Genomic DNA, 12,056 nt, shown 5'->3' on the forward strand with positions numbered 1-12,056 from the left:
TAAAACTCTCGATGTGATCGAAGCGTGAATGGCCTACTCTGATCAAGGATTTACTCTTGATCAAACCATTTACATCTCAGTAGCCAAATAGTACATGAATTGTACAAGAATCTACACCTTTATACCACTAGATGGCAGCAAATATGTACTTTTCATTGACAGTATCAGTACTTCTGAGGCTGGAAGGAAATGACTTATATTGAAATACATGGCCATGTCAAATAATAACCTCCCAATCACACTGGATTATTCAAAACCAATTCCCAAACTACCCACACACAAACAAAGCATTTTTACAGGACCAGACACCACCACTACACCTCATACTAGTACTTGGGAGTATGGCTAGACTGTTCTTTTCTCAGCACATATCAAAGCTGCAGGCTAAAGTTAAATCTAGACTTGGTTTCCTCTATCGTAAATCGCTCCTCTTTCCCCCCAGCTGCCAAACTAACCCTGATTCAGATGACCATCCTACCCATGCTAGAGTATGGAGACGTAAATTAGAGATCGGTAGGTAGGGGTGCTCTTGAGCGGCTAGATATTTTTTACCATTCGGCCATCAGATTTGCCACCAATGCTCCTTATAGGACACATCACTGCACTCTATACTCCTCTGTAAACTGGTCATCTCTGTATACCCGTCACATGACCCACTGGTTGATGCTTATTTATAAAAACCCTCTTAGGCCTTACTCCCCCCGATCTGAGATATCTACTGCAGCCCTCATCCTCCACATACAACACCCGTTCTGCCAGTCACATTCTGTTAAAGGTCCCCAAAGCACACACATCCCTGGGTCGCTCGTCTTTTCAGTTCGCTGCAGCTAGCGACTGGAACGAGCTGCAACAAACACTCAAACTGGACAATTTTATCTCAACCTCTTCATTCAAAGACTTAATCATGGACACTCTTACTGACAGTTGTGGCTGCTTTGTGTGATGTATTGTTAGGGTTAGGGTTAGTGCTGTAGGGTTACTGTTGTCTGTGCCCAATAATATTTGTACCATGTTTTGTGCTGCTACCATGTTGTTGTCATGATGCTACCATGTTGCCTTGCTTTGTTGTTGTCTTTAGGTCTCTATTTATGTAGTGTTGCTGTCTCTCTTGTGGTGATGTGTGTTTTGTAATATATATTTTTTTTTTTTAATCACAGCCCCTGTCCCCACAGGTCTTTTGCCTTTTGGTAGGCCATCATTGTAAATAAGAATTTGTCCTTAACTGACTTGCCTAGTTAAATAAAGATATATAAATCACTACCTCCAGCACCAGATACCACCACTAATAGGCCTAGTGTGAGCCAGTCTAAGATTTTTTATTTTTTTAAGTATGTATCACAAAGCATTAATTTCCATAGATCATAATCAATGCAGCACACAATCATTATGCAATTTATTGTATTGTTGTTTGAGTCATGTTTTATCATTTGGTTTAACACACAGGCTAATTGAGGAGCTGCTTTTATCTGAGTCTGCTTGATTCTTTCAACGCCTTGTACCGTCACCCTGCGATCCAGTCAGCGTATTGGCAGTGGGCTCACTTGATTGCAGATCTGAGATATGTGTGCGTGCTGCAACAAGAGGTCATTTGGAACGCGGATGGTGGAGAAACACGCACAGCGCACGCTTGTTGGAATCCGCGCCCATAGCCTATATTCGCTCTTTCCTATCCGTGACAGAGGCTGCAAAAATGACAATCAAGAAAAGTAAAACCGTCGTTTTTGAAAGACGTGCAGGGGATTTAACTGCGTTGTATTGTATGAATGATTGGGTGATTGCAGTGGTGTTGGCTATTATTGCCATGATGTCTGTATGGGCTGCACTCATCATATACAGATATATACAGACAGAGAGAGGTAAAAGAAGAAGAAAGGTTGATGACGACACTATTTTGGAAACTGAAAAGGATGAAAATGAGACGACAAACGAAGAAAAAATACTGTCCTGTGTCGAGTCAACAGGTAAATCAACATTTATTAGTGTTCATTCTTCACTGATCGGTCCTAGGATTGTAATGAAGTCGAATGTAACCCATATGCAGCATAGTTGCTGTCTACGCTTGTTATGGTTTGTGCTATATGAGAGATCCGCCATGATAATAGAATCGGAAGCCTACTACAGTCATGTCTACAAACACGTGTGCAGGTCTCCTTGAAGCTGTCAGCTGTGAGCGCGCAGGAGGTTGAAAATATAAATTCTTATATCAATGAAGCCCTTTGCTTAAGTGAAAAACAAATATCAGTTGTCTGTAACAAAATTCCCTAGTTTAATTGTCTGTATAATGCTTTAGATATTACAGTAGCTATTAGATTTGTTTGCTGGGTTGGGTAGGTTACTTTCTAGTTACCTGTCAGAAATTGTAATCAGTAAAGTAACTTTTGGTTTACACATACTCAAACGTAATTTGATTACTTTCAGTTATTTTGCATTACTTTCCCCTTAAAGAGGCATACAAAAATAATCATAGTGGTCTCTGTATGGGGTCAATTTCACGCCATATGTATTGAATTCAAAATAAAATAAATCGTGAACATGAAAAATAAAGTTGAGAATGTAAATATAGTTTCGAGGACGGGTGAAATAATGGATGTTGAAATCAAAACCAAACAATTGAAAGCTAAATGTATAGAATTATAAACAAAAATAAGACATCAAAAGCAAAACCTCCAAAACTTGTAATCAAATCATTTTTAAAGCGAGAGCAAAAATCATTTTTAATGCGTTTCACTGTCAGTCCTTTACGAGTGCCTGAGGTTTGGTTACGCTTATATTTCCGTGAAGGGCTTTATTGGCATGGGGTTTAGAGGTGGATAAGCAGTAGACGATGTCAGTCTCCAGGTTTGGCATTATATTTCCGCTGAAGTTTAGAGGGAGTGACAGTTCTATGATCAGCAGAGTTTTAGGCAGTTCTATGATCAGCAGAGTTAAGGACCTGCATGCTGTTCATGATCAGGAAACCTCAGTTGATCTCTTTCATTTAAGATAATGTGACGGTAGCCTCACAATATCGGCCCAACATTAATTGTATATTTGAGTGATTTATCAAATAAAAGTGATCTATACCTGACAAGTATGAGTGGTTTAAGTTAATTTCCCATCCTTTGTGGGCTCTGCCTGTCAAGCAGCAGAAGGGTACATTTGCCGATGTACAGTTAGCTGGCAATGTTAACTTTGCTAGCTACTGGTAGAAACTTTGTACAGTTATCTGGTAATGTTAACTTTGCTAGCTACTGATAGAAACTTTGTACAGTTAGCTGGTAATGTTAACTTTGCTCACCTCTGATATAAACTTTGTACAGTTGGCTACTGGTAGACCTAATGTACTTTTTTGTAGAACCCTGTTATCTGGTAATAGCTAACATCCCCCTTTTCAACATTTGTTTTTAAGAGTGTTTACGATTGCTGCTGACAGACATGATAGGCTACATTGATTGATGGATCACATCAAATTGGCTCGCTAGTTAACAACAGATCACATCAAATTGGCTAGCTAGTTAACAACAGATCACATCAAATTGGCTAGCTAGTTAATAACAGAACACATCAAATTGGCTAGCTAGTTAACAGATCACATCAAATTGGCTAGCTAGTTAACAGATCACATCAAATTGGCTCGCTAGTTAACAACAGATCACAACAGATCACATCAAATTGGCTAGCTAGTTAATAACAGAACACATCAAATTGGCTAGATAACTTTGAGGGGATAAACTAGATGGCCATATCCAAATAGTGTTTGATTTGCTTTCCATCTATAGTGGTGGTGACAGTAGTCTGACAACTTTACCAGGACGAGGACTTGTCATTTAGCTTGCTTCATCGGAGATTACGCTTTTGGAAATCCACACAGGTATTATATATGGAATAATCGGGATATATTGTATGAAAATACTTATTTGTTTTTAGAATATTGGTTCCGAAATAATATCCTATTGGTGAGCCAACTGGTAAATGCAGAGGGTCTTTTACTCAGTTATAAGGAATTCTTATCACTTTACAAGGTCCCTGTAACACCTAAAGATTTTGCCATTGTTTTAGACGCCATTCCCTCAGGTGTTGCTCTGTTATTCAGGAACGTGTCAAGACCTGACCCTCAGAGCCTACCTTCTATTGACCCTGTTGACTCATCAGTAGGAAAAATTTGTTTCTCTTTTGGTCCATTCAACAACAGAGCGAAAGAAAACTGTCAAGACATCAGTAGGTTTATAATTGAACACATTTATGAAGATTTTACACTATTGTGGAGAGATGTACTGTTTGGATTCTTTACATACAACAGAAATAAGCGGAATAATTTTTATGTAATTAATTTCATTATTCTTTTGGCCAAATTTCATATGCACAAATGTAAATTTACAAACAGAAAACCACATTTTCGTACCCTACAAAAAGAAATTGAACTTTAATTTAAGACGGTTAAATGCTCTAACAACAAAAAAGCTGTTAGAAATGTAAGTATATGTATGTCCCTTAAGGTCTTTCTGTAATTGTAATGTGATATTGTACCCCCTGCCCCCAGCCCCGCCCCGCCCCCAGCCAGCCCCCCCCGCCCCCAGCCCCCAGCCCCGCCCCTAGCTCGATTGTCCATGGTTTGTAATCTATGTATGCTTGTGTTCCCTCATGTGCTTTATGTATTGATTTGTTGTTAATAAAAAATAAATAAAAGACACATGTTGTTTGCTTAGCTAGCTAGCTACATCCAAAATGGATATGCTACCTTCACATATCTGAAATTACATGATCAATTGGTGTTTACTGATCACGAAACACATGCAGTTACTGTGTAACTCTGATGATGGAGCTAAATGTGGAATAATCTGAAATGTGTAGTTCTCACTGGGCTCTTAAAGAGGTGACGATATTAAAACGAATTAGTTTTTTAACATTTATTTAACCATCTCTTGAAAATGGCACATAGTTGTCAATGGTTTTAACGGAGCTGGGGGGTCTCCTTGCCCCCCAGCAGACAAATTGAAAGCTCTGCACCGTATTGTGAGGTTTTATTGATAACAACCTATTCATTCTAATTAGACTGGTTTGGAACTTTGAGCGTTTATGACATGGCCCATCCAGTCATTTAATAGGATCTCCAATGTGCTTATTTTCCAGAGGAGGGTGAAGAAGAGACGCTGGAGAGCTGGGATGGAGAGGAATGGAGGAGAGAGCCAATGGAATGGATTCCAACAACCAGTGAGAATGTAGAACCCTTTGAGGAGATCCCAACAATACCCAATGAGGATGTAGAACCCATTGAGGGGATCCCAACAACCAATAAGGATGTAGAATCCATTGAGGGGATCCCAACAACCAATGAGGGTGTAGAATCCATTGAGGGGATCCCAACAACCAATGAGGGTGTAGAACCCATTGAGGGGATCCCGACAATAACCATTGATGAGGTAGAACCCATTACAAGGATCCGAACAAGAACCAATGAAGATTTAGAACCCATGAAACCGATCCGAGCACGGACCAATGAGGATCTACAACCCATCAGACGCATCCGAACACTAACCAATGAGGATCTAGAACCAATTAGACGGAACCGAACAGCAACCAATGAGGATCTACAACCCATTAGACGCATCCGAACACTAACCAATGAGGATCTAGAACCAATTAGACGGAACCGAACAGCAACCAATGAGGATCTACAACCCATTAGACGGATCCGAACGACAACCAATGAGAGCGATGGTCCTTACACGTGGGAGTCGTATGCTGAGTGGCAGATCGTTGAGGAGTTTCACCTCGGCTCTCAACCTCAAGAGCACTGTGAAGGCACATGTCAGCACTATGACGGTTTATGTCAGGTCTGTGGAGGCTTGTGTCATTGCAGTGAATGCTTATGTCAGTTCTACGAAGGCCTATGTCAGGACGACGCCGAGTCCCAGACTGACCGTACCGTGGGTCAAGAGGAGCAGGCTTCTACCAGTCACTATTCCCTCAGTGACATAAACTATCAATCTGGACATGAGAAGGATACAGATGTGTATAACCAGGACGAGGAGGATTTGAAGGAAGTTGAACTGAGTGATGATTGTCAATGTGAGAGCACAGAGGAGGAGTCCGAGGTAAACCATCCACATTCCTTTGCCATCAAGCCTCAGAGAGATCTGGAAGAGCTCAATGAAAATCTCCCTGACATGATTTTGACTGCCTCTGACCTTCAAGAACCTGACCGTGTGTGTTATACAGAGATACAGGAAGTACAATACACAGATGATGACATGACCAGCCATGTTGTCTTTTACAACGAAGAGAGGCCGGAGATGACATTGACTGACACTGAACATGTGTCGGATAAAGAAAGAGAGGAAGTAGAATATCCGGATGACGATAGACACAGCCATGTTGCTTTTGCCAAAGTCCAGGAAAGTGAAAATCTACCTGAGATGAAATTGACTGAAACTGACCGGATAGAACCGGAACATGTGTATGAGGTGGAGAGAAAGGAAGTAGAAGATCCAGATGAGGTAATCACTGAAGGTCCAGAACATCCCAGTGAAAACATCCCAGAGATATTGAGTGACACTGACCTTCAACAACCTGGCAATTTATGTGAAGAAGAAACACAGGAAGTAGAATGTACAAGTGATTATATGGACAGCCAGGTTGCCTTTGTCAGCGACACTCAGGAACCAGAACATCCCAATGAATATCTACCTGACATGATATTGACTGACACTAAAACTAAAGAACTTGACCATGTGTGTGATTCAGAGATACAGGAAGTGGAATACCCAGGTGCTGACATGACCAGCCATGTGCCGTCAGTCTCTGAATGGACAGTAGAAGACAATATGAAAGAAGCTATGGTAGAGGATCTTGACATGGAAGCTATGGTAGAGGATCTTTGCAGGAAGGACTGTCTACTTCATGACTATGTCATTGACGGGTTGAGCCAGCCAACCGATGTTAGAGACACACATGTGGCTGAGAGGAAAGGAGACATCGTTGAGGATAACAGCAAGGACACGCGTGTAGAGGAGGAGAAGAAAAGACAGAGTGATGATACACGGATAGAGGAGAGTTATGAGAAAGTAGAAATTAACATAATGGAAGCCACGATGGACTATAATGAATGGATGACAGTCAGTGGCACAGAGGACAACAGTGACTCCCCATGGGTGAGGATAAGCCACTCGTCCATCGAATGCTCTTCTGCTGAGGCGGAGCATCATCCCACAGAAACACATCACAATTCAGATGATCCAACGGTGGCTGACGCAACCGCATTCAAGGAGGTTGAAGAAACAGGAACCAAACCTGTATCACCAGATGGAGACCTGCGTAGGAATAAGAAGATGGCGGCTGTGCTTCCTATCAAACCCAAGACTGTACGGGTGAGGTTCTGTGTCCACTACCGCACCCAGTCTCCCTGGCAGGAGCTGGCTGTGACAGGGAACCAGCAGGAGCTGGGGAGCTGGACAGGCTTTGTTCCACTGGAGAGAGCACAGGACGGGTTCTGGGCCAGCTGGGTCGTCCTCCCCGCGGAGAAGCAGGTGGAATGGAAGTTGGTGCTGGTGGAAGATGGAGAGATCCTACGCTGGGAGGAGGGTGGTAATAGACACCTGGAGACAGGTTGGGGTGGTGGAGAGGTGTATCTCAACAAGTGGTGGGGCAGCCTCTGAGTGACAGGTTCCTACTGGGCACCAACTGGTTGGGACAACACTGTTCTTCACAAAAAATATATATCAATGTGATGACATTGAATCCATGTGGAAAAATTATTTGATTTGCAAAAAAACGTAAAGTAATTTTGACATTTTAAATATTTTCTTAACCAATTGTTAACCGAAATCTTATAACAAACACAGTTTGCATGTTTGGAGATTTGAAAACTAGACGTTGAAATGACACCTGTGCCCAGTGGGGCAGCCTCTCTGTGCCCAGTGGGGCAGCCTCTGAGTGATAAGGGGGGAATGGCACTAAAATTCCCATTTCCATACTAGCATACTACTTAGAATGCATAGCCATTTTACATCTTTAACATTTTACTGGCGCTAGGGGTCATATATATGTATGTGTGTATATATGTATGTGTGTGTGTATATATATATATATATGTATATGTGTGTGTGTGTGTGTATGTGTATATGTATATATACAGTGGGGAGAACAAGTATTTGATACACTGCTGATTTTGCAGGTTTTCCTACTTACAAAGCATGTAGAGGTCTGTAATTTTTTATCATAGGTACACTTCAACTGTGAGAGACGGAATCTAAAACAAAAATCCAGAAAATCACATTGTATGATTTTTAAGTAATTAATTTGCATTTTATTGCATGACATAAGTATTTGATACATCAGAAAACCAGAACTTAAAATTTGGTACAGAAACCTTTGTTTGCAATTACAGAGATCATATATTTCCTGTAGTTCTTGACCAGGTTTGCACACACTGCAGCAGGGATTTTGGCCCACTCCTCCATACAGACCTTCAGGTTTTGGGGCTGTCGCTGGACAATACGGACTTTCAGCTCCCTCAGGTCTGGAGACTGGCTAGGCCACTCCAGGACCTTGAGATGCTTCTTACGGAGCCACTCCTTAGTTACCCTGGCTGTGTGTTTCGGGTCATTGTCATACTGGAAGACCCAGCTTACGACCCATCTTCAATGCTCTTACTGAGGGAAGGAGGTTGTTGGCCAAGATCTCGCGATACATGGCCCCATCCATCCTACCCTCAATACGGTGCAGTCCTGTCCCCTTTGCAGAAAAGCATCCCCAAAGAATGATGTTTCCACCTCCATGCTTCACGGTTGGGATGGTGTTCTTGGGGTTGTACTCATCCTTCTTCTTCCTCCAAACACGGTGAGTGGAGTTTAGACCAAAAAGCTCTATTTTTGTCTCATCAGACCACATGACCTTCTCCCATTCCCCCTCTGGATCATCCAGATGGTCATTGGCAAACTTCAGACGGGCCTGGACATGCACTGGCTTGAGCAGGGGGACCTTGCGCGCGCTGCAGGATTTTAATCCATGACGGCGTAGTGTGTTACTAATGGTTTTCTTTGAGACTGTGGTCCCAGCTCTCTTCAGGTCATTGACCAGGTCCTGACGTGTAGTTCTGGGCTGATCCCTCACCTTCGTCATGATCATTGATGCCCCACGATGTGAGATCTTGCATAGAGCCCCAGACCGAGGGTGATTGACCGCCATCTTGAACTTCTTCCATTTTCTAATAATTGCGCCAACAGTTGTTGCCTTCTCACCAAGCTGCTTGCCTATTGTCCTGTAGCCCATCCCAGCCTTGTGCAGGTCTACAATTTTATCCCTGATGTCCTTACACAGCTCTCTGGTCTTGGCCATTGTGGAGAGGTTGGAGTCTGTTTGATTGAGTGTGTAGACAGGTGTTTTTTATCAGGTAACGAGTTCAAACAGGTGCAGTTAATACAGGTAATGAGTGGAGAACAGGAGAAAAACTAACAGGTCTGTGAGAGACAGAATTCTTACTGGTTGGTAGGTGATCAAAAACATATGTCATGCAATAAAATGCAAATTAATTACTTTGCTTTGTAAGTAGGGAAACCTGCAAAATCGGCAGTCTGTCAAATACTTGTTCTCCCCACTGTGTGTGTGTGTGTGTGTGTGTGTGTGAGATAGAGAAGGGACTGACTAGGGGTCCTACATAGACATATATATATATATAGAGAGAGAGAGAGAGAGAGGGGACTGACTAGGGTTCTACATATAGACATATATATGTCTATATTTATATCTATATACAGCGAGAGAGGGGACTGACTAGGGGTCCTACATAGACATATATATATTATATTATATAGAGAGAGAGAGAGAGGGGACTGACTAGGGATCCTACATAGACATATATATATATATATTATATTATATAGAGAGAGAGAGAGGGGACTGACGGGATCCTACATAGACACATATATATATATATATAGATAGAGAGAGAGAGGGGTCTGACTAGGGGTCCTATATATATATATATGAGAGAGAGGGGACTTAAAGAGTTTACTTCCTTACATGGATTTCAAAGGGAAAGGTCTGATGTAAGATATCTAGTGGAAACTCTAGCACAGATTTCTACCAATCCAAGGGCTGTTAAAGCACAAGTGTACACTTGGACAGAGCATAGGGACGTGACAATGTATAATATACTGTCTACGTACCATCAACATACCGTCTATATAATGTCAATATACGGTCTATATACTGTCTATATGCTGTCTACATACTGTCTATATACTGTCCATGTACTGTCTATATACTGTCTATATACTGTCTATATACTGTCCACATACTGTCTATGTACTGTCCATGTACTGTCCATGTACTGTCTATATACTGTCTACATACTGTCTACATACTGTCTACATACTGTCCATATACTGTCCATGTACTGTCTATATACTGTCCATGTACTGTCTATATACTGTCTACATACTGTCTATATACTGTCCACATACTGTCTATATACTGTCTATACTGATTATGTACTGTCCATATACTGTCTACGTACTGTCTACGTACTGTCTACGTACTGTCTACATACTGTCTACATACTGTCCATGTACTGTCTATATACTGTCCATGTACTGTCTATATACTGTCTACATACTGTCTACATACTGTCTATATACTGTCCATGTACTGTCTATATACTGTCCATGTACTGTCTATATACTGTCTATATACTGTCCATGTACTGTCTATATACTGTCTATGTACTGTCTATGTACTGTCTATATACTGTCTATATGCTGTCTACATACTGTCTATATACTGTCCATGTACTGTCCATGTACTGTCTATATACTGTCTATATACTGTCCATGTACTGTCTATATACTGTCTATATACTGTCCATGTACTGTCCATGTACTGTCTATATACTGTCTATGTACTGTCTATATACTGTCTATATACTGTCTATATACTGTCTATATACTGTCCATGTACTGTCCATGTACTGTCTATGTACTGTCCATGTACTGTCTATATACTGTCTATATGCTGTCTACATACTGTCTATATACTGTCTATATGCTGTCTACATACTGTCTATATACTGTCCATGTACTGTCTATATACTGTCCATGTACTGTCCATGTACTGTCCATGTACTGTCTATATACTGTCTATGTACTGTCTATATACTGTCCATATACTGTCCATGTACTGTCCATGTACTGTCCATGTACTGTCCATATACTGTCCATGTACTGTCCATATACTGTCCATATACTGTCCATGTACTGTCCATGTACTGTCCATGTACTGTCCATGTACTGTCCATGTACTGTCCATGTACTGTCCATGTACTGTCCATGTACTGTCTATATACTGTCCATGTACTGTCTATATACTGTCCATGTACTGTCCATGTACTGTGTATGTACTGTCCATGTACTGTCCATATACTGTGTATGTACTGTCCATATACTGTCCATGTACTGTCCATATACTGTCCATGTACTGTCCATGTACTGTCCATATACTGTCCATGTACTGTCCATATACTGTCTACATACCGTTTATATACTGTATTATAGCAATATAACTATTATGCAACTACGATATTGTCATCGAATGATAATAATAATCTTAGAAACACAAAATCCACCGTATTCACTTTTGTCCAGTGAAGCACCTTAGTGTAGATTACTGCAGTGTCTGTGCTGTGGCGTTACAGCACTAGTAATCACAGGTAGAAGGATGTTCTGTTATGTATTGACCAGTTTATGAGATGCTGAAATTTAAATATATATATATATATATTGAGTTATTTCTCTTTCATATCTGTACAAGTAGGACATGTAGATCTGTTGAATGAATGTTATGGTAAAAAACAAACTAACCAGTATCATCTACACTAATAAGTCCCCTTAACCTTTTTGATACTATGCTTATCAACAGGGTTTGTTCATCATAAATGTTGTTAGTCTTTTGTTTTCGTCGGTTTGACTTTGTTTGTTTGTTTGTTTGTTTGTTTTTCTCGATTTGCTTACATTTTATTTGATCACAATTAATTCGTGTTGTTTTGGTTCTCACGGAGTTTGAACCTTTTTTGTAAAAAAAAA

General features: G+C 40.9%; 1 protein-coding gene across 1 annotated transcript; it reads left to right on the plus strand.

The window, feature by feature from the left end:
* The first annotated feature begins 1,538 nt into the window (after positions 1–1,538).
* LOC112219962 lies at positions 1,539–8,082 on the plus strand. Its single transcript, XM_024381453.2, has 2 exons — positions 1,539–1,961; positions 5,110–8,082. The coding sequence occupies exons 1-2, from the start codon at positions 1,691–1,693 to the stop codon at positions 7,632–7,634; spliced, it is 2,796 nt and encodes a 931-aa protein (XP_024237221.2). The 5' UTR covers positions 1,539–1,690; the 3' UTR covers positions 7,635–8,082.
* The last annotated feature ends 3,974 nt before the right edge of the window (positions 8,083–12,056 follow it).

The sequence above is a fragment of the Oncorhynchus tshawytscha genome, linkage group LG20 (assembly GCF_018296145.1).
Source record: "Oncorhynchus tshawytscha isolate Ot180627B linkage group LG20, Otsh_v2.0, whole genome shotgun sequence".
In the NCBI taxonomy this organism is placed as follows: Eukaryota; Metazoa; Chordata; class Actinopteri; order Salmoniformes; family Salmonidae; genus Oncorhynchus; species Oncorhynchus tshawytscha.